The sequence below is a fragment of the Vipera ursinii genome (genome assembly GCF_947247035.1).
Source record: "Vipera ursinii genome assembly, chromosome: 3".
Taxonomy (NCBI): domain Eukaryota; kingdom Metazoa; phylum Chordata; class Lepidosauria; order Squamata; family Viperidae; genus Vipera; species Vipera ursinii.
In genome coordinates this window covers 192,179,173-192,203,799 of record NC_139516.1, presented here as the reverse complement: position 1 = coordinate 192,203,799, position 24,627 = coordinate 192,179,173, and the positions used below count along the sequence as shown (strand labels likewise).

The 24,627-nt window shown below is 38.6% G+C and overlaps 1 protein-coding gene across 2 annotated transcripts in view; it reads right to left on the bottom strand.

The window, feature by feature from the left end:
- Positions 1-5,144: 5,144 nt before the first annotated feature.
- Positions 5,145-24,627, bottom strand: part of ZFPM2 (zinc finger protein, FOG family member 2) — a gene marked incomplete at both ends in the record, with an annotated part of 356,071 nt that continues 336,588 nt past the window's right edge. For both annotated transcript variants that reach the window (XM_083361236.1, XM_083361237.1), the window contains 3 exons: positions 5,145-7,618; positions 9,477-9,701; positions 10,808-11,014. In XM_083361236.1, coding sequence (XP_083217362.1) covers positions 5,145-7,618; positions 9,477-9,701; positions 10,808-11,014 — 2,906 coding nt within the window. The remainder of the gene's footprint in view (positions 7,619-9,476; positions 9,702-10,807; positions 11,015-24,627) is intronic.

The following is a 24,627-nucleotide window of genomic DNA, read 5'->3' as shown; positions in this document are numbered from 1 at the left end:
CAAATTAAATGATGGCATATCTTTTATTGAATTATCAACCTCCTTAAATGAATGAGAGCAAAAGCTAAAGCATAATTTAGTTTGGAAGCTAGATTTATAGTTGGTGGAATGGATAAAGGAGTTGTAGAGCATAGGAGATAATGGAGGAAGTGTACAGAAGTTGTGACAGTTCCAGGATCTACACTTTTTGCAAGACTTCTACAACATTTTTAGTAACTGATGACACCCTAAATTACTGCATGATGAGAAGTGTTTCTGATATACAGCTTTCTCTTTACCTCAAAGGGGAACATACCAAATATTTTTAAAAAGAGGGCTGAACATAATAACTAACATCCATTTTTATAAGAAATATACCTAGGCTCCTTTTTTCTCATTAATTCTTCTTCACATCTATAATTTGGGAATCTCATCTTGCTATTAAACATTTCCATATGCCACTTGAAAAAAAAGAAAAATTAGATATAATCTATACACTTAACAAATTTTTGAATTTGTACCTGGAAAATTGTTGAGGATCTAGTTGGATCACCCTTGGGAAGACATGAGAAAAAGGAATATCACTATAGCTACACATTTGAGGGATATTTCATGATAAATTTTAAGCTGATGCAAGCAACTGGTGTAGGTGTCAAGGGGTAAGACAAACCATTGTTTTTTTCCCTGTAACTATTGTGCTGTCCTCTGTAGCATCAAAGATAGCTAGAATTGAAGATTGAAGAAGGTAGACAATTTTCTCACAAAAAGGAAGAAAAGATGCTTTTTTTATTTTTACTTCTTCAACCCAATATATTTGAGAGTGTGATATCTTGAAAAACATTTGTGCTATGGACAGAAACAAGCTAGGTATATATACCTCTATATTGTACATACATTTATTTTGTGCTGTCTTGTCTAGAGTTTGCCAGAATAGCTGCTGGAGGACCTGCCTCAGTTTGCCTAAAGCTACAGCTGATTGTCATCTTTGATTGACGCTTTTTTTCCTCTCCGAATTGCTGCATTCTTGACTGCTCTTCTTTCACTAAGCCTAATCCTTCCCTCTGCATAACTGCTTATTAAATCTTGCATATTTCTTTACCCTGTTGTCTTCAGGATTATGCGGATTCTCTTCCAGTCTAGGAAGTAGGGGTAATGGAGAGTTTCTGAAAGTTAAATTAACTTTCAGAACCCTGGTGGGATCTCAAATTTGAAAAATGTAAACTGTGGGGCTAACTAAAATCCACAAATACTGTATATCCATGTTCTCAACAGTGGATTTCTGAAAGCTTTCCTCAAGTTTTCCTACTTTAAGGTAAAAGGTAAAGGTTCCCCCACACATGCGTGCTAGTCGTTTCCAACTCTAGGGGCCAGTGCTCATCTCCGTTTCAAAGCCGAAGAGCCAGCGCTTGTCCGAGGACGTCTCCATGGTCATGTGGCTGGCATGACTAGACGCCAAAGGCACATGGAAAGCTGTTACCTTCCCACCGTAGTGGTCCCTAATTTTCTACTTGCATTTTTACGTGCTTTCGAACTGCTAGGTTGGCAGAAGCTGGGACGAGTAACAGGCGCTCACTCTGTTACGCGGCACTCGGGATTCAACCCACCAAACTTCCTACTTTACCTGGTTCTAATTCTAGTCTTTTAAGAAGCTGCCTGCTTTACTTGTGATAGTCATAAACCAAGTATTAATTCTGATTTGATGACCAGCTTCTTCTCCATGTTTACATGAATGTACCTTCCATCCATAGAACACATACTTTATTTGCAGATACAGAATTCGAGACTTTTTAGCTTAGATATAATGTATAAAAATGTGCCTGGGATGGAGAGTTTTTTTTTTAATAATTGGGCTGCGGGTTGTATTCTATGGTTTTTATTTTTCTTTTATATGGCATTCTGTTTCTGAATTGTTTTTAATCGCTGTATGCTGCCAGACTCCATCTAAGCTGTTTGAATTTATCTTGTCACATATCTCCCGTACTCTTTAATTCTATCAAATAAACCTTAAATGTAACCCTCGAGTAGATTTGTGTATTTTTTTTCTATAAAAGTATAGTTGTGCCATGTATATATCAGGAACTTTGAAAGCCAATAGTGTTTAAGAGATAAGGCAGGTTGCAAAGCTCCATTTTAATATTTATTATTTGTTTGCTCTGTTCCAAGAGGATCTAACTTCATTGTTCTCAAAATTCTAATCTAGGATGAGCCTAATTCACTGAACCACAGCCATGTTTGCAGAGTTCCAGAAATTGTTCTTTCCAACACATCTGATATTTCAATGCTTTCTGATTGCTTCCAACAAATCTCATAGTTCTTTTACATGTGCTTGAGTTCAGGGTGTTTCCATATATTGGGCTTGGAGTTTTAATGTGGATTAAATTCGTCTGGTCCTAACAAAGCCCTTATCCAGTCCTCCCCCAACACTTGGAGTCAAAGAGTGATTATTCAAGCAGCTGATCTGGAATAGAGTTGTAGTCCTTTAAGTTCAACGGCAATGAGCAGCTGAGAATTGAGTAGAGATAATATAGAATTCCAAGGTTTATTTTCTGTCCTTGAACTATATTGTTATTGATTTGACTTTCCTGCATTTCATATACGGTACTATAAACCTCAAAACAGTAATGTCATTGAAATTAACTAGTGTGTTTCGTTTTCTTCCTAGCAGGCTGGCCTGAATCAATTAAACAGGTACAAAAGAATCCAAGAACTTCTGATTAATGACATTTATTGTAGGAAAGCTAAGACACCAATCGTTGTTCAACAAAGTCTTTATTGATGTTGGAACTGAATTTTTGTATCTTTGTTTTTAATTACTCAAATGATTCATGGGGGTAAGTTTGGTTTTCAACTGTTTTAGTCTTGGTTATGAACAGATCTGATATCAGGGTGTTTTTCTCTGTGGGTAGGAAAATTCACTCTCATATCATGTATGCTTGCTTGTTTCCAACAGGGTACAAGTACAACTGAATTGAAGGCTTGCTTGTTGTGAACTTCTTGATGTGTGCCACCAGAGGGACATGCTTATAGCTATCATGATGGGTGAAACCATCATGATACAGAACATTGGCCAGAATGCAAACTGCTGTCTTCTAGAACAAAATAGTCTTCCCTCAACTCTGTGAAAGACAACAAGTCTCACCTTGATAGAAATAATAACTTTTTTCAAGGACATGTTATATGTTTACAGGTATTCAGCTGATAATCATTTACAATAAGATTTAAGGACTTAAGTGGAGTTTCAGTGACTTACTCTGGGCTTCATCTAGTCCATGAAACATTTTGCTATATCATCTAAGAGTGATGCTTGGTAACTTATCTCTTTTTCTAGGGAGATGCCATATTTTCACACAAAGCATTCAACTAAGAATGAAGATCCAAGAGACATTTTTGAAAATAAAGGTGATGCTAGATTGGGCAACATGCCATTTTTAAAAATTCTTTATAATCTAGGACACAAATTAAAATAAATAGAAACATTCCAGAGGGCAGGTACCAAAGAGGGCATCCACTAATGTATGGTAGTGTTTAGTACAAGAAGGTGCTCATCTTACAAGCGGGACTTTGGTTCAGGACTTCAAAAAAGCTGCTGACCTTTCTTTTACTCTCTATCCATAAGCACATTAAGGACCAGTCATAATGGGGTAAGTCTGAGCCAGCTCTAGACTATGGAGCTATCCCATTATTCTCTACCAGTCTTTAACCCCTCAAGTGAGTTTAAGATGAGATCCAGATGTCATAGTACGTGCTTGGCCTTGATTAGTTGTCCTAATTTGTGTTCAGCTTTGCATGGGTTATTTCTGGCAAGTCAATGAAACATAGCTATTGTACTGATTTACGGTGATATTCTAGAAAGGCCAATGCAGAACCCAGTATACTGTATAGTGGCACCAGTGTTACAACTATCTTCTAGAAGCAGGGTTGAAACTGGAAGTCAAGTCAATAAGATACAGCAATTCTCTACTGAGGAATGGAAGGAACATGTGATGGGTCATGACTTCTCTTAGCTCTTCCTTGCTCCAACAGTTCTAAACTGTGGGTACCCATTTTTGCATGGCATTTTTAGGACACTTATATTAACTGAAGAGCATACAATATTAGATTAGCTCACAACCAGCCACTTACTTTATTGAGCCTGATAAGCTTTTTTAAATGAATAAATTACTGCCTGACCAGTCTGATGATCTGGAATTTTATTCCATCCATATACATGCATAGTAACAACATTTGTTGAGAAATTATTTCTATCAGAAGTAGAACATTATCTCTGTGATCACCAGTTGCAGTATTGCTACTGTTATATTTAAATATATCTTATAAATGAATTAGATTCATACTTGCAGCATTGAGCTAAGAAATTCCTTTTGACTGTGCCTTTCAAAAGATAAAATGGATAGATATGACCTCATTACTTACAATACTGCTTCCAGTAATTTTGTTCATTCTTTATAAAGTATTGCATTTAACAGCAAATGTTTAAAAATTGAGACAGAGATGCATCAGTGAAAGAAAATACAAGGACTATACAAGGAAAAAAATGCCATCTTCATTTTAACAGACATTTCGGGTAAGAAAGTAGACAAACATACCGCTACATACAAATGCAAAGCCTAGTGACTAAGGTACTGTATCTGCTAAAATATAAAGTGCAAACTGAGCCAAATTCTTTAAAAAATCAAAATTTTAAGGCAAACTTTACAGCATAGTTGAAACCTTTTGCAAATTATATTTTAGCATCTACACATATCTGCAATAGCATATAAGGAAAAATAGGATACACAGGTGCTTTTGAAGCTATTTCTAAAATGCCTTTTTTGTAGAGTTTGTGACTATTTTCTTTAAAATCTACTATACAGTGCAAACCATATGTGCTACACAATTATACAATAACATTACAAATGACTTTAATATAAAGTTTTTTTTCTTTAAATTAAAAATAACTACAGCTATGAACACTGCTGGTAAAATAAATAAATAGTTTTGAAAATGGCACCAAGAATACACTTTACTAATGAACTGTAATGGAAGTACATCTTTTAAGTTCTTCAACTCAGCAATAATGAACTAACTCCTGATTGTCCAGAAGTCATACAAACAGCTCTCTTTCAGACTTGTATGGAACGATACTGTATACTAAACACAGATACCAAATGGGGGGACAGCCATTTTCATTTGACATGTTCTGCTGCATGGGATGAGCAATAAAACTTCTTATGAGTTATAAAGTTTGATAGGTTGTTGAACTGGATATCACACAGCCGGCAGTATTTTCCACTGCTAGGGGCCTGAGTAGAACCGTTCACCCCTTTTGCTATACTAGACAATTGTTCTTCTGCTGCTGGAATGGTTGGCGAGACATTTTCATTGGCAGCTAAGTTATTATCCGAGACCCAAGATGGTGATTTGTGTCCATCTTCATGCTGTTGGGTAGTCTGGGAAATGTTCTCTTGCTGTGGGTTTCCTGCAGGCCTTTCCTCCTGTTTTAGTCCACCATTAATGATAACCATCCCTCTGTTTTTTGGCAAGAGGGGCAGAGATTCTTTTTTCTGAACAGGGCACCCATTGGATGGCGTCTGGCCCTTCAGCGAATCACCTTCTGCAGCTGTACTTTGATCTACATCATTGTGGTGAACAGCAAAAGAACTAGAAATATAATCAGTTGGCTTTATTCCATAATATGGAGAAAGCTGGTCTGCTCCTTTAGCTTTCTTTATTGCTCCTGGGTAAAGGCATTGAGGAAGAAAATGTTTGTTTTCTTCTTTTGTAGCTATAAGTTGGGTGGCTTCATTAAAGACCTTAAGTCCTTGAAGGGTTGCTAAGTGCGTAGAAAACAAGTTTCCATTGGGAGAAGCCTGTTTTGAGTTTCCATTTTTCTCACATTTGATAATGTTTCGGTCATAACTGACCTCAGGGCTGTTCCGTTCACTTTCTGGATTTTGAAACACTTTGCTATCAAGATGTCCCATTTCATTCTGTTGGTGCACAGTGACGGGACAAAAATTCTGCTTATGCGCCAAGTAATTTTCTACCTTGTTGAAACTGATCTTGCATACAGTGCATTCATGATAGTCCAGCAGCCTTTTTGGGGAAGTGGATGTCCTGTCAGACTGGGGCAAACATTTTTTGCTGAGATCAATAGGGACATCCATTTCCAAGCAGGAAATTGTGGAATGTTGCGTGTCACATTTTGAGGTTGGGGTGCATTTATGAATAGACAGTGATGTTTCTAAATGTTTTGAAACTATTCCTGGAAAGATATCACAGCGTGGGTGGTAGCACTCTCCAAGGCTATCTGTTGGTTCTTGAGAAGATGTGCAAGGGTTGACAAGATTAGTTACTTCAAGGAAGCGTTGCTGGACCAGCTGTGGCCTTTGCTCTTGCTCTGGTAGACACATCTCATACATCTTCCTTCGTTTGCGTGTACGCATTGTTCTCTGCATGGCGGGCACTTTATTTGAAGCTGATCTTTTAAGTGGGGGATCATGGCGAGTGGCACAGTAATATTGCTTGTGGACCATGTATGTTTCATGCCTACTGAAAGTAATATTACAGGCTTCACATGTAGTTTTGTTGGGATCACTTTCGCTTTCTATTAAAGATGTAGAGGTTGAGTTCTTGCCATCAGAAGGCTTCCCATTCATTTTATCATCACTATTGACAGTATTTGACAGCTTCTTCACTTGTGATGAAAAGTCTTTGTCATGACCCTTACTGTTTGTCCCAATGATATCAAGGACAGTAGAAGAATTGATACAAGATGCCTGAAGAAGTTGATTCTCAGGATCTGAAGTGTGAGCAGTTGCACTCAAAATGCTGATTGCATTTTGCCCATTGCCAGGACTCACAGCCTCAGGCATTTTTTCTGAAACACTGCCAAAATCTGGTGACTTCGCCATTTGTTGCCATCGACTGTTGCAGTAGTGCTTCTTGTGAACTAAATAGTTATCTAGATTGTTGAATGTGATGTTACACTCAAAACAGGTAGCTCCTTTTGGCATCAGTGGACTGTAAATGACCGGAGGGTAACTGTTACTTCCATGCCTCAGTCTTCGATGAACCAGCTCAGACATCTTGGCTAAGATCTCAGAAGCCTGTGGAACCACTGTGATATCCTGGGGAAAAGCAAACTGAGAAAGAAAAGGACCCATAGGGAATGAAGGACCGAGATTAGGTTGGACTGGAGATGAGGCAAGCCTTGGGCTAGATGGCTCAGATTTTATTTTGGTGTATGAGAAGCTCTGCTTATGTGGAGTGGTCTGTGTTTCTGGCCTCTGATTTGGAAGGAAAAGAGGAGTCTTCTTCTCACATTTATCAAGCTCAGTGTCAGAACTCACATCCTTTGTCTGCACTGTCTTTTGGCTTTGGGAACTATCAGGGGCCTGCAAAGTCTCTTCACTGGCATTCGGAGAGTGCTCAGCATCACTTTCTCTCTGTAGTTTGTTGCCAGTAATGTGGAGATCTTGGTGCTGTAGCAGTTCCCTCTGAGTCTGGAAGCCAAAGTGGCAATGCGTGCATCGGAAGGCAGCTTGAGTGAGATGTGAGAATAGGTGTTGATGGAAGTTGATAACCGAATCTGCGGTATAGTTACAAACAGTACATTTCAGGCTAGAGCCAGAGGGAAGAAATTCTTCCATTTTTACTCCTACAAAAGGCATAAAAAGTAAATAATAATATAACATAATATAGAATGAACTGGAATATTCCATTACATTTTATTTAAAGAATAAAAAACAAGAAATCATAATATAACACTCTAGCTCAAGGGTAGGTAACCTCGGCTCTTTTATGACTCATGGACTTCAACTCCCAGAATTCCTGAGTCAGCTGATTCAGGAATTCTGGGAGTTGAAGTCCATGAGTCATAAAAGAGCTGAGGTCGCCTACCCCTGCTCTAGCTGATAAGGCACACATTGTGCCATAAAAGAATTGAAATGTTCCAATGTTAGAAGCTTCATAGTTATCCCATAATTCTATCTCCAAGATCAGGGCTCTCCAAACTTGGCAACTTTAAGATTTGTGGACTTCAACTCCCAGAATTCCTCAGCCAGCCATGCTGGGAGTTGAAATCCACAAGTCTTAAGGTTGCCAAGTTTGGAGAGCCCTGTTCAAGAACATACTTGAAGAGTAAACAAGTGGATAGTAAGAAGGGCAGCAAAGTAAGACTACTTATGAAATGTGGATATGGTCTTACAAAATACAGTAAAAATTGTTAGGGATTTGCTAGATAAATGTACTAAGGTCTCAATAGTTCTTTCATCACCTTCAATGCCTTGCTACATCAAAAGTAACCTTTTTTTCTTAAGAGATGGTATTTGAAAGTGATCATGTCAATGAGTCATGATCACTTTCAAATCTGCATCCTACAATTGTTGTGGTTACAGAGTAAAGCCAGCCATGGCAATACATAGTTCCCTAAGTATCTGAAAATCACTTAGAATCCACCAGATCCCAAAGAGACATAGTGGACCCATTATCACTACAGGATGAAGGGCAGCCAATTTAAAATTAACCAGGAAAGGTTTTGTCCTAACTGGATACATAGAACCAAATTTCCCTGATCTGTTACTCTAGGTACTTGCAGATAGCCCAGTTTTAGTGACCACGACACTTATCAGACAAATCATCAAATTCAAGGTTATCTCCAATAACTATCTACAGTATGTGCAGTTATAATATATTATACAAACTGCTTTTCTTTGAGCAGGCCACTTCCAGAACTATCATTTAACTGGCATTCATCTCATCTATCAAACTGCCCGAGAATGAGCTATTTTATCTATAATACTTTCCATTTACTTTAAATAAAGGACAGCCGTTCATTAAATGTTGATGTTGTAACTAGAATGTGGAAAGAGTAGGCAGGTACAATGAAAGAAAAGACAGTCTCTTTCAAGCTCCTTCGTTCACTGACACATTTTCTTGGTAATCATGTACAAATAGTTTGCAATCGCTTATTTCTGGGATACTTTCTGACTTTGCTATCTGGTCTATTGCCATGAAATTTCCTATCCAGGTAGTAACTATTGGGTTCTTTGTGTCCCTTCCACTTGCTTTCCTCTTTGCAGATGTTTTCTTACCAGATTAGGTAAGAAGATCAGTGTGTGGGAGAGTGAGGTTTTCTGTTTTATATATGGTAGCCTGACCTACTAGCCTTGATTGGGGTAGAGTTTCTTTCTTGATTGTTAATAACATAGATACAATTGTGCCCCTTTTAGCCTGTGTCTCACACACACATGTGAAAAAAGAATTGATCTTAAGTCATGCCTGGCATCTTTACATTTTTACTCCCACCCAACCAGACACCACTCAACTCTGTTCAAGAGTTTAAGATTAGTTCCAGTCAGCTAGATGTTGCCATCTTACTGGGCACTAAAGGACATACTTCAACCTAAAATATAATTCACCAAGTTCACTGTCTGGTTTGCCGTCTTTGGTGCTTCTTTTTTCCCTTTAAGACTGAACTGTTCGATGATTCCAGTGGGAGCACCTCTTTTACTTACCACTGTGAGAATTTAAATGATTTTCCAGAGCCCTTGCGTTGGAAAAACTTTTGGTGCACTGTGGAAAAGGGCAGAAGCTAGATATCTGTTGAATACTTTCCTCGTTCTCCTCTGATAACTGAGCACCTTCTCTTTGCCTGCCACTGCAGTAGTACATGAGATGAGCTTGCAGGTTTCTTTCACTTCGGTACCAGATGCCACAAGATTTGCAAGGGAATATATCTTCTGTAGAAAATAGACAGAGGATAGATAGATAAGAAGCAAATTGATACAGGTAGACAGATAAACAGAAAGTGCAAATAAGCCATAGCTTATAGCAACATGAGTACAACAATTCTGAATTCTGTTATTTTTTTTTAAAAAAAAACTCATTTTATTTCAAGATTGAAACATAGCACTCAACTGATAAACAAGACATATTTCTAAGTCAGAAATAAACCAGGTGTTAGATATATGTTTTGTTTGTTTCCTTGTTTTAAATGATGTATCTGCTGTATATACAAGTTCAGAGTCTTAAAATCTGCATGCCCTTTCCGGGTGGTTAAATATAGGGATTAAGCCTACCCAGTGCAAAATAAATAAAAAAATAATAAAATAAAAAAATACAGTTAATAGATCACACAAATTACTATAGCTATTTCAGGTGAATATAGTTTATATTTTGCTTGCAACCTTCCATCAATGTAACAATACTGGAAATGAAGAAGCAGTTGAAACGTACATTCTTGGCTCTCTCTTTCAACTGAATTATATCGTTATGGACTGGAATAGGAACGGTCCCCATGCAACTAAAACGTTTGCTCAACTGCTGCAACGAGTCCAATTAAATTGAAGAAGTGGCTTTTTTAAACAGAAAAATAAAATAAAAACAAACTCATGTCTTTCTAATGACTTTTATGGACACCTATATAGGATTTCGGGTAAATGTTAAATTGTACTTTTTTATTATTATTATTTAAGTCATGCCATATTTGTTCTCAGGTATTGCTCAGAAAATACATGAACCAGCATTCACACATATACCAGAGTTCTTGAGTTATATCGTTTCAGATGTGAGATGCTAAAATACTCCTGAACAATCATTCTGCCTTGAATTAAAATGAACAAAATCTCAAGGAAAAAGGCATCCCACAACATCTAGATTTCTATAATCACACCGTGGTTTATTTTCAAATAAACTCTCACCAGCAGTTTAGAAAATAGTCTGTGATCTCTCTCCTCCATCCCCACTAACTTGAAAATAATGCTGACAAGTGTTAGAGATTATGAATACACCAGCTTTAATTTTATTAACATTATTTTTTTAAATTGAACTTCAATACAGTACTCACTGTTCACAATAGCTGTTGGCAAAATGGATGCCATTGCAGCTTGTTGAGGGAGCAGTTGTATTGAATCCAATAGTCGAGCGGGATACATCCCATCAGTGAGGGTCATCTGACTGGCAGCTTGCAGCCTTGAGTCAAAATCGACAACAAAGGCAATTAGCTCTTCTCCCTCCGCAATAACTTTTGTTGTTGTGCACCACAGCTGGCCTCCTGCATACAAGCACACAAAAACAAAAACAGGTCATATTTTGTACGACATGTCCCCCCACTTACGGGGGGAATCCTCTGTCTTTATGGTTATTTTCCCCCATAAGGAACTAACAGCATCTTCCAGAATTACCCAGACATTATTGTACCAAAATAACAACAACAACAACAATAATGATGATGATGATAATGATGTGATAGGCTTTATTGCACTGAGCTGATAATGCTATACTGTAAATCACCAGTAAGGAAATAGCCTATAACATTCCTGAGTAATGCTTTGATGAAAATATAGATGGAAGCTTCAAAAGCAAAACTTCATATTACTTATGTTTTTTAAAATGTCTGTATGATGCATATATTCCTCAAATGCAGTTTTTTTTCTTATGAAAAATGGATATTGGTTGGATGCAGATTGTTCTCATTTTCTTATGTATATTTAGCTAATTATTTTGTTATACTTTGTTTTTCAAATGAGCTTCCTAAATATGTTCATTTAAAGTGTATTTAATGTTTATATCACATTTGAAACTGAAACAGCATAAAGAACAATTTTTTAAAAAACCCAATAATTAAAATATTTCTCTACCCACCCACCTGTAAGTTTAAATATTAAAATATTAAAAGACACGAGTTGCAATGAGAAGGTTTAGGAGGATAATAAAAAAACATATCAATTAGAGTCAAAATAACAAAAGGTTATAAAAAGTGCTCAAAATAAAGAAATAATTGAATATGTGTGTATTCATTCCAATGGGGTATTAATGAGGAAGGAAATAATAATGAACAAAATGTAGTCCTTATTCCTTCACACAATCTTTTTATACTTTTCTGGTTTGTGGGCCATTTTTCTCCTGGAGGGGAAAAGAACCTTTTCACATCATGAAATACAACCTTATATCCACAGCTAAGCCAATCCAACATCCTTTAGGGATATGCTCTGAGATTTGTTTCATAAAGAACTATTCAAATTAAAAAGACGTATTTTCTTCCAACAGTGAAGTATACCAAAGTGTGGGTTGTAAATGTCACATGTCATGCATTGAAAAGAAAATTAACTATGTAAGAAGTAATGAACTAATGTATTTGAACATGATAATGAATGCTCATTTATTGAATATGTTTAGATAGGTTAGGCACTTATATGGTGTTATCTTTAGTCTCAGACCTAGATATTTATCCAGAACAGTAAAGACTGCAATAATGTTGCATAGTTTATGCTTTAAAAGGTTTTCCCCGACCTCTTTTCAGGTGTGTTTGTGAGTGTGTGTCCTGTGCACAAGTATGTGTATTAATTGGGAAAATAAAATAAAATTCACACTAGTGAATAACAAATTTGATAAGTAATATTGCTGTTTATCTTTCAGCATAACTGTCTTTTCAACTGCACTTCATTCCTTTCCTCAAAGAGATTACAGTTTTAAAACAACTTGTTGCAAAAATCTGGTGGTGGAGATAAGAACAGGGTATGATATACAACAGCAAAATAGAATAATTAGGACATTGTTTTAGTGGAATCCTGCACAATTAATTAATCCAGTCCTATTAGCTTTCAAAGATGAGCAAACAAAGCAATAATACTTTCAATGTGTTTGAGAAGGAAAACTTGAGGCTGATTTCCAAGAAAAGGAGGCAATAATCCAGTCTTTCAAAGAAAAGTTTCTTTGCGTTCACTTTTTTTGGCTAGTAATGCATTTGGTTTTACCATTTTCACTTCACATGCAAATCAAATGTACAGTATTTATTACAAGACTGCAAATCTCTGTACCCCTGTGCAGTTTAGTGATAAATGTAGGTAAGCAGTTATTTAATGAAATATGCCTTGACGCTAGCAAAAAATGAGCATCTTCAGCTCACAACCCCCCCAAACTACCAGTACATCTGAATTTCCTTCTTCCCCTATTTTTATATTCTTCCTTATCATCTCCAGACCTATAAGAAATACAAACTTCTATCAAACCAACTTTCTGTCAAGCTAATGTTTTGTACAGTATGGATCTTCCCTGATGAGTCCTCTCATTTGCTTGGTGAATGCTTCTCTTCCACCTACATTTTGAAGCCTATTTTTTAAACTCGGGGTTGACCCAATTTGTGAGCTATGATGCCAAAAACATGCTAAAGCCCTAGAAAGAGTGCAGAGAAGAGCAACAAGCAGGGCTTTTTTGTCATAGAACGCTCAGAACGGTGTTCCGGCACCTTTTTTGGATGGAACCTTGTAGGGTAGGCAAGGTGCGTTGTATGACATGTGTGCAGGGCTTTTTTTCTCATAGAACATTCAGAACGGAGTTCCGGCACCTTTTTTGGATGGAACCTTGTAGGGTAGGCAAGGCGGGTTGTATGACATGTGTGAGTTCCGGCACCTTTTGCTTTTACAAAAAAAGCATTGGCAACAAGGATGGTAAGGGGTCTGGAGGCTAAATCTTGCAATGAATGGCTAAGGGAACTAGGTATGTTTAGCCAAATTAAGAGAAGGCTTAGGGGAGACATGATAACAGTCTTCCAATACTTGAAGGGTGTCAGAAGGAAGCAGAGGTTGATTTATTCTCCATAGCACCTGACAGCAGGAAAAGAAGCAATGGAAGCTTTTCAGAGGGAGATCCAATCTGGAACTAAGGAGTACTTTCCTTATTGAAGAACAATTATACAGTGGAACAGCTTGCCTCCTGGAGTTGTGGGTGCTTCAATTGCTGGAGGTTTTCAAAAAAAGGTTGGACAACCATTTGTCTGGAATGGTATAAGGACTCCTGCCTTGGGCAAGGGGTTGGACTAGAAGACCTCCAAGATGCCTTCCAGCTCAATGATTCGATTCCTCCCTGTTTCTTTCTGAGCCAAACTACTATTTGTGAAATAAAACATTGACTAATGTGGCTAACACACAGTACACATTGGTAGCGCCTTTAAACTGACGAAAGCATGGGTGCATGATTGTAGATTGAACCCTGCATACTCCAACTTCTAATATTGAGTGAAGTAAGAAGCAGTAAAAAAGATAAAATAGATGTAAGTAAATTGAACTTATTCATGTACAGCCTGTTCTTCCCACATCCCATCTTACCATCACGAAGGAGCTTTAGCCTGAAAAAACAAACAAACCTGTGTACTGCTGGTCTAAAGTCATGAAGGGGGAAATACTCACTTTGATCCCCAAAATAAAATAAAATAAATAAATCTTAATGGTGCCATTATTCAGGTACCTGTTTCTCCTGAGGGAAAAATAAATTCTTGTTTTCTATAGCAAGTAGGAGTTGCAGGTGAGAAAGAACAGCTAAATGAAGTGGAAAGATGGAACTTCTTTTCTTTAGAAAGGATACTTAGCTATCCTCATTTGAACAATAACAGATGGTGTAATGTCTTGGGACTTTACTTGAACTGTTTCCACGTGTCTTTTGAATGCTGCTTAAGGTTGCTCAATTGAGTTGTCTGTGTAACGGTAGCTGGCTAGCCAGACATGCAGTCTCCAAGATCACTGGATGATTTGGGGCAAGAATGGATTCCTTTAAACCTATTGGCTGCCACCTAGTGGCCAACCATATAAGTAACTGCGCAGAAGCCTCTGATTCAGTTCTGTTCCTGTTTGTCTTGCTTCCTGCTTCCAAAGAACACACTACACAACACTGGCGACGAGGGTGGGATCCTGCTTCTTCGGAAGAGCTGAAAGTCACTAGGGGATGAGGCCAGCAAAGTGCCTGGCAAGGAACGCGTCCCCCCCCCCTCGGTCGGCCTAACAAGCCACGCTAGCCACCACTCCAACCTGTGGGCCTAAAGAAGGAGCAGGATGAGGCGGAGAGAGACCCGAGCCGCGAAGACTTCCTGAAGATGGCGAAAGTCGGAAAGCTTGAGAAATTTGATGTTACTCACCCAGAGAGATGGTCATCCTACATCTCAAGAGTAGAAAACTACCTCCGTGCCAACCAAGTTGCCAAAGACAGCCTGAAGGCCGCAACACTCCTCTATGTCTGTGGGCCTGCAACATTCGACATCGTGGAGAATTTAGTTGCACTGGCGCAGCTGGAGTCCCTTACTTTTGCGGACCTGAAGAAATGACTTAGCGACCATTTCCAGCCCAAGCTGATGATCGCATGGAGGCACGTCTTCGAACAAAGAGTTCAACAACCCAGAGAGACAGCCACGGAATTCATTGCGGCATTGAGACAAGCTTCGCGCCTGTGCCAATTTTCAGACTTGGAAGTTGACAAGATCCAACAGCACCACAACAAGGAACTGAAGACTCCTTACAAGGCAGTTCCCTTCCCTGGGTGTTTGGGTTGTGGCCTACGGTTGGGCCTACGGGAAGACCAGCCACATCGCGTCAGTCTGCAGAGGTCGTCAGAAGGACCGCCAATCATATGTTCCGATCAGAAGAGGTACTGGAGCCCCAGGGCAGCATAGTGTAGGGTTTTGCTCCAGCCATTGGAGTGTTTGCCCCACGGGAACTCACTGTCCCCTTAAGCCCAAACTTCAGCTTCAAGTCGAGCTGCAAGGCATTCCTTGCAGGATGGAACTGGACACGGGTTCAGCGTGTCCATTTCAATCATGTCCATCAAAGTTGGACAGGTTGCATCCTGACTGGGTGGCAGCAGACATCTCTCTCCCAAAGGCTCCAAGAGGGTTGCAAGTGGGTGATGGGGTGTGGGCCCGAAACTATGGACATGGGAACCTGTGGATGCCAAGTAAAATTGTCAAAATTTCAGGACCTCTGTCCTACAAGGTGGCTCTGGATGGGGGGGGGCGAGTCATTCGCCGCCATATTGATCAGCTGTGGAAGCGTTTTGCAGAATGGCCACTAAGCGAGGACCTCATGGCAGGTCCACAAATAGAGCCAGAAACCGGCAGCCCAGCAGGGCAGTTCACACACTCTGAGGACTTAACCAGTCAGCATTACGGGGAGCTGGTCCTAGATGGGCAAAGTCCGGGAGTGCAACATGGATCCCCTGACGGGAAAAGTCAACTCAAACAAGACAGCCGCTGTGCTAACTCTGCTTCTTCTTTGGACTTTGGTCTGGGCTGACCTGGAATGGCCAGCCAAAGGAACTCAAGTCAATCTGATTCTCATGAACTCCTGAGTCCTGGTCTACCCAGCCCGGTGGGCAAGCTGGTGGACCGGGAGTTGTCTGGATCCCCCAGGCAGTCTACAAGGTCATGCAGACCACCACCATATTTGCAAGACTTTATTCTCAAATAATATTAAGAATGTGTGTACATTCTAGGGGGGAGGGGCGTAATGTATTGGGATTTTACTTGAACTGTTTTCACGTGTCTTTTGAATGTTGCTTAAGGTTGAGTTGTCTGTGTAACAGTCACTGGCTAGCCAGACATGCAGTCTCCAAGATGATCAGTGGATGATTTGGGGCGGGAATGAGTTCCTTTGAACCTATTGGCCACCGCCTAGTGGCCAACTGTATAAGTAGCTGTGCAGAAGCCTCTGTTTCAGTTCTATTCCTGTTTGCCTCACTAAAGAAATGTTCCTGTTGAAACCTCTCGTCTTGCTTCCTGCTTCCAAAGAACTCACTATACAACAGATACATTCAGTTTTTACCAAAAGAAAAAGCTATTTTGAGGTACTCTTTTCCTCTGTTTCATTTCACTGATGCTCCATCTTTGTACATATATTTTTTAGGTCACTCAAATAACATTTTTGCACAAAAATATGCTCCGATCTCTGTTCTTTGTAACCTTTATCATCCTGGGCTGTGGAAACAGCTCTGTTTCCTAACAGGAAGTCTACAACTGACCCTAATAATTGCTGTCAAAACCGTTGTGAATTTTGTCAGCACATTTTTGAGAGCAATGAGTAAAGTCATAGTTCAAAGTTGATCACATTTTGGAAAATATATGCTTCTATTACAATAATCAGTTGCCTCAAATATCCCAGTCCTGCCAATTTTTTTCATGTGCTCTTTTTATTATTTATGAAATCAGTGCCTGCAGAATGTCATACCGGCCTCTGCCGATAAACTCTAATTAAGATTAAGACAAGTCCTTTGGAAAGGATCCCATCATTAGCAAACATGATAAACACAAAAAAACACTCCCTACTTGTCAAACCGGAACTATTCAGTAGCCTAACAGTATTATCTGTTGCTAGGCTACAGCACTGACAAAGTCTCAATTATTTTGTATGACCATACCTATAGAGGAAGAAATTGTATCTGCTATAAAGACACAGAACTATAGCCATACTATTCGAAAATTACAATGGCAAAATTCACGCTAATAAAAACACAACACATTACAATCTCTCTCCCCCAACTCCCTCCAAAACCCCCTTGTAAGATGCCTTCTGTTTGCATAATGATTTCTAATTTATCTCTATGACTGATAAATATAACAACAAAATGCTAGGCTCAGAGAGCACTAAAGTAAGGAACAGCATCTCTAGTAGAGAACTTATCTTAGCATATTTATATGTGCCTTTACATGTGTGTAAACAGACACACAGTAAACAACAACGCTTACTCAGAGATTACAAGCATGCCTGATCCACACCACATTACAAAATGACAGTCTAATTCGTACTATGGCATGGCTGCTGTTTGTAAGGCAACAGTGGGCATAATGCCAGATGACAAGTACACGAGGTGAAGTGACTCTACACAAAGCCGTAGCACTTCCAGTCTTTGTGATGAGGCATACTTGAAAATGATACAACTGTGTGACCAACTATGACATGCAAACAGCTGGCCATGCTGGTGCTCAGTTGGCATGGTGTTCTTGATATGGTGACCACATAGCATTTCAGATGCTGTAACTGGATCATTTCCATATGAGCTGTCCAACTCAGAAGCTCTATGCTGGAAGGCGTATAATTATGCAGAGCAACCTCTCCCCCCATACTTGTTTTCAAGGAAACTGAAATTCAAGGGACAGAATTCTGGAAAGTGTGCAGTTCCCACTCCAAAAATAGACACTGAAGATGCAGGAGAAAAAAAACCTGGTCCCAACGCAAGTGGCAGATGTTCTGGATGGAAACTACCAGGAGATCATTGTGGTTACATTGCCCCCTTTGTTCTATCAAAATGATCTTTAGCCAACTGAGTGAGTCATTCACTGTCCTTTGTACTTCTGGAATGAATGATTTGCTTTACGAGCAATATAAAATAGAGGGACAGGATGCTCTTCCTGGTTTTAAAGATGATTCCCTGCCGATTTGAGTTGGGGAAACCTGCTTCAAAATCAGGGGTGCCATATGGCTTTCTGATTCGTGCCTCTCTGTCACATTTAACTGCAGTGCCTCAGCAGGGAGAAAATGCTAAAAATAGTTTAATTTTCCTCCTAAGACAAAGAGGATGAAGAAATGCAAAGCAACTGCATTTTCCCCGGATTTCAGGTAAGTTCAGGAAAGCAGCAGCATTTAATGGTTCTATCAAAGAACATTTCATCTGGTTTTGCACAAGAATCCAAGCTTCATTAAACTTCTAGATGCTTTCATGAAGCCTCTGTTTTTCCATTTTTGTCTGGGTACCTTTCCAGCCTATCATGCCACCAAAGAAAGCAGATTTTCTTCTCCCCTTGCTTCTTATTTGTATGTGCTGCCTTGGACTGTCACCGCAGGAGCAGCAAAGTGTCCATTTCTTGGGTACATATGTTTTTTTGAAGGAGGGTCAGAGAGTATCGGGGGAGCTCGTTGCAATGGCAACTTATGCCAGTCTGCAGGCTTAAAATGACGCTTGGCAACAGACGGCCTTGCTGGTATTTGAATTAATCGTTTCTATTTCATAAAAAAAAATAGCCCTGGGAAGATGTTTGTTTGGACTGGCCTTTTATTTTAAGCATTTAAATGGAATTCAGAAAGCTGCCACCAGATCTTTCCTATGGGAAAGGCTGGGCATTCGTTTGCTTATATGAAATAGCACCCTTTTACCCTCTCCTCAAGAATGCTTCTTAGCACACGCCTGGATTTTCAGGGATAAACATGAACGGAGGGCACATATCTATAAGGCAGCCACACTGCTTAATGGGGGAAAAACATGTGAATAAATCCACATCCAATATTGTTGAAAATTCTTGACAGTAGAGTAGTGCAAGGAATAGAACTTATAAATTATGTGTGCCCCTTTTCTGAAAAATGTGTCGGAGACTTCTTTGTGCATAGGCAAATACAGTAGGAATATGAGGTATTGTGTGGTTCCTTCTGCAGAGCACCTGATAAAAGAATAAAGAGCTTTGACATATTCTTAAAACAATAGAGGAATTAAAGAGAAACAATGGGCCAGCTGCTTCATTAATACAATCAAAAGAGAGCCCAGAACAGGAGGAGTCCAGATAATTAAGCACTACTCTTTTAGACCTTCTTTCTATAATAAAATTGTTTAAAAATTTATTAACTACTTCACAGTGGTTAGATAGATCTCTGCACTTGTTTATTTGGGTTGATTAATGCTTCTTCAGTATTCTCCAATATGCCAACTCATGGTTTATACAAGTTTTTGAACAAAATAGTGTAAGAATAACTGATAGGCATTTGAGCCATGCACAGCCATAAATCAGAAACACTTTATCAGCTTTATCCATGTTAAAGCTCAATATTTTTACTTACAGAACTTTTTCCAAAATGTTTGGTATGGCATTTATTTCCTTTTCCAGGGCATGTACTGAACAAGCTATTCGCACAACAGATTTAGCAACAGCTCATGTATATTCACCCTCATACAAAGCTAATGGAAAGTGCTGGCAGCTTTATATTAGGATTAATGGCATGATGTACTGGGATATTTTGTAATTTTTCCATGTTTACAGATCAAAGGATATTGCCACTGATACCTAGCCTCTAATCTTAATTTCAGTTTCCACTTGTATAAAAATTTGCAGACTTTTAAGCACAGGCAATGCAGAATTCCTACAGTCATAATCTGTCCCCAATGGCATAATTTGTCTCTCATGTCTCTGAAGAATAATCTATAATAGTTAGCACTGCAATGTTAACAGGCACAAGATTTTTATGACTTCACTCAACCCATAATTTGTAGCCAAGGAACGGACCACAAAAGGCGAGCTGTGTGAATGCAAAATAGATCTGTCCAGTTCAGTCCATTCCTTAGCTTCTGTGCTGCTACATACAATAAACAAGCTCTCTTTTTCTCAATTTCATTGTAAATATGGGCTCTTCTATGCTAACAGGACTGAGCGTGTAACTGGCTTGCAAAGGAGAAAAAGATGCAATTCAGATTCCAGACCAGTTATGACCTTTTAGATATGTGAAAGCCACTAATTACTTGGCAAGAATTTTCTTACTTTTCCTGGATAGAAACCCCTCTGCATCTCAAATGCCTTTTCCCCAAAGCCGGTACAAATTTCAAAAAGCAGCTTGCAGTGGGATATATTGTGCAAGGAAACATAGAATGAACACAGATACAGATATGGCAACTTTCCACTTCAGCTTCTTTTTTAAGGAGAGGAGGAGAATGGTCTAGTGTCTGTGATGGTGTGATGGGAAGTCAACTCCCAGGATTCCCCAGCCAGCATGGGAGTTGGAGTCCACAAGTCTTGGGGTTGCCAAGGTTGGACACTCCTGATATAGAGGAACAAAGGAGGACCAACTAACTATAATCCCAAATCCAAGCCAAAATAGCAATAAATGCAGTTCATTACTTAAATAACCATTTCTTTCTACACGATCTGATTTTGGGTATATGTATTTATTTTCTTTAAACCCGTCCTCTAAATTGTTCTGAAGAATGAAACACTTCCTCACAATTCTGTGACTTAGGGAGTTTATCTAATAAGCCTTGGTGGAGCAGTGGGCTAATGCCTCCTTAAGTAACACCAGCTGCCTGCAATTAGTGCAGGTTTGCATCCCACCAGGCTCAAGGTTGACTCAGCCTTCCATCCTTCCGAGGTCGGTAAAATGAGGACCCAGATTGTTGGGGGCAATAAGCTGACTTTGTAATAATGCCGCTTGGGGTGTGTGTGAAAAGCCCTAATAAGCAGGCATATACATAGAATGAAGGCTACTGCTAAGCTTGTAAGCCGCCCTGAGTCTTCGGAGAAGGGCGGGATATAAATGGAATTAAAATAAATAAAATAAATAAATAATAAAGAAATTATCCTAAAAAAAAGATAAACATGTAGTACGAATGAGATGGAGTTCCTAATGCAAAATTTGAAAAATGATGGGAAAAATTTATAGATTTGGGTAAGAAATATAGAAAGAAAGAAGAGATTGGACAACCATTTGTCTGAAATGTAGAGGGTTTCCTGCTTGAGCAGAGGGCTGGACTCCAAGGTGTCTTCCAAATCTGTTATTCTGAATTCTGCCTGTTTTTTTGTTTGTGTTGACCAGACTCTGTCTCTGTCAACATCTTTGTCTGGCACACAGAACTAAAGAACCTGGTATTGTCTTACCATCGAACAACCCTCTTTTATCTGAATGACAGGGTTGTTTTTTGTTTTTTTTGTAATAATTATAGGGATTTGAGTATGTGTCTTCCAAGTGAGCACTGAAATCCACTAATTTGTGTAAAACATCCACTAGGAGGAGAGCAAAAAATAAACCAGAGATCTATATAAGGAGGAAAAATCCACAAGGAGAATATTGTGATCAGTTTCACTTGCTTGTTCCCCATGATGGAGTTGTCTACATTTATTTATCGCTGGAGAATAAAGAAATGGACATTCTTAGAAATTCTGTGCCTTTTAAGACTTCCTTCAAATATTTTGTTTTTTTTTTTGTTTTGGTTTCTAATTCATACGACCGATGTCCAGTTGCAAAACACTGAATATTTGACACAAACAGCAAACAATGCTTTTAGATAACTGACTTTAAAGGAATACACCCTCTCACAGTCTCCAAATTTAGGTGTCATGGCTATCAGTGAAAGTCAGATATTTTTGCAAACAAAGACAGATGAGATAGCTTCTTTATCTAACAACTAGTCTGAAGCAATGTTTTCAACAACGCCTTGTTTTTATCTGGGTTTATATATTTTGAATTTCTGCAATTAAGGGTGAAATAGTATCATTCAAATACAGTTGAATGATGCAGAATTTAAGAGAATTTTTTTGCCAGCAATATACTGTTTATTTTAGCACAGGATTATTTTATTATAAATGCAGCAGAGCATCTGTGGGCTTTTAGCCTTTTTTTTCATTCTCATCCACTTTAGTAATGAAAATACTATTTTTTAAAAATAAACTACCGTAGGAAAATGCCACTAAAAGAAAGTGGTGTGTGCTTTTAATGTGTCTGGACTCTCCTGTGTATTTCAATGAAGACAGCAAATCCACAGGAAATGTGGATCTACATAGGCATATTAATGAAAAAAAGCATTTTGGGATATGCACAATCCTACTAGCCCTTTCTGGTAAGGATACATTTGATTGGTGCAAAAATGCATTGGTTTCAGTCAGGCACATCCCCTTTAGCAGAATCAGAAAAGCTGCTTTGTGTGTGGCACCTTGAGGATTTTACTCCGTTAACCTTTATTACAACTAACAGCACACTTGAATCAATCTACAGGTGCACAGAGGCTGCCTATCAGCATCCCGGCATGGTCACCATAATTTCTAAACAGCCAAGGAAGGTATGTTTGCGTAGCCCTTCAGGCAAGCTGTCAAAAATCAGGCTACAGCTGATAAACTGATTATAAAGCTGCTTAAGACTTTGCTTGTAAACAGAAGCATTTATCAACTAATAATTTGCAATAAACTGATGTAACTCCCAGCTGAGCCCCAAACTGTAATTGTCTTTACCATCTGCCTATTAAAATATCACTCTTCATCACCAAGCCTGAACAGGCAGGAGAAAATCTCTTGCAACTATATAAAATGTTGGCTTGTTAGGAATAATCCGTGCAAACACTACATTTTTTCCCTTGTCCACAGCATTCCACTTTGGTGTTTAAAATTATTACACTAATACAACACGCAGAGAGAGAAGAAAAAAAATGCCAATCATCACAGCCTGCTCATCATATTAGCACTGAGATTGCATTCATTCTTTGTGGCTAAATGGCAGTGGAATGCTTCATGAAGGACAAACTTGAACAGTCACATTTTTGGATTTGTTTTGGTATTTATTTCTTTGAGCAATGCATATTCTTCAGTTGTGTGCCACTAAAATGTTACGGTATAGAAGACTGTACATTCTCAGGAACCACTTGAACAAACCTACTCTACTCAACCCATGCAACCCTTCTGAAGATCACGTATTACACACTTGAGATATTTTCTGTCCCTTAAAAAGAAAGGAAACACTTATTTTTAATTGTGAGACTATCCACTAATCATTATTGTTAATGCAAACAGAACTTCCAGTGACTCTCATGTAGCTGTTTACGAGCTAACTCTTGTCAGTTGGATACAAATGAGCCAGGTTTAGGTGTACTTGGGAATAAGAAGATGGGAAAGGATGGCAACTGTTGTATATTTTAACTGAACAGGCATTTGCACAGCTACTATGCAGACAGGAATGCAGTAGTCATTTCGAATTGCACATACATAAACTCTGAATCCCAAAGCAGTCATGATTTAAAAATTGTATGCAAATATGGGCATATTAGAAAAGATTGCATACAAAGATATGCCACTTAAGGCAAAATGTATAGAAATATATTAGCAAATGTTATAAACAAACGGTATATATTGGAGAAAAGTGGATATCCAAATTTGCAAATACACAGGTATCCTTAGAGGCAACAGTGAACAACTATGAAAGTCAATTTTGTACTTAAATATACAGATCAAATAAGCAGGCTTAGTTGAGCTGGAGGTGAGTGGGAATGCAGTTGTTTACTGTGGTGCAGCTGAAATGAAATTTTATGCATTTTCCGAACATGCATGTATTACCAATACTACCCTTTAAATCACCTAGTGGAATGCTTTAATCATGGAGATCCAGTTCTGTTCAAAGAAGAATTAAAAAGTGTGGATGCAACTGCCATCCATATAAAAATAGAGCCACTGCTGAAAAGAAGCAACTTATCTAGCATTGAGTGGGAATGGATTTTTCCTCCTTTTTTTGCTTTATTGATAGCACAAATTAATCAATAATTCTTCGCCTTATAGCTCTCCAACAGAGATCCCATGCCAAAAATACAATTTGTCCCATGTGCAGCAGAATCAGCCAGATGGTGGCAGGAAGCGTTGATTTCTCCTTAATGTTTCAAAGATACCCATTTGATACCTCCCTCTCACAATCACAAATACACACATCTTGTCAGAATAGCTACACCTTTTAATCATGGTATAGGGCAGATTAAGATTTTTTACATCTAGAAATACAGTATTCCACATCATTTTCCCTGACGTTCTTTGTGTAAGGTTTTGCTTTGTTTTAACAGGAATGTAATTCATACCACATGGCAAAATTCAGATTAATATAAAACAATTGTTTGTTTCTACATCCAGTACTAGGAACTCTTAAATTTTCTTTTCTTCTCTTTAATTAATTTGTAGATATCTGTAGAATTTAACAATTCTGAACAATTTCATTAGCTTCAGAAACAAATATTGATGTATATTCACATGTATATATGTATATACATATATTCAAACATGCATATCGATATATATGTATTTTCTCTTCTCTGTTTCACCAATTAGCTCTTAGGAGAATTCCAGATTGCCTGCAGATGGCACTCTTCACATATTGCGAGACTGCTAGTAGAAAAAGGGAATAT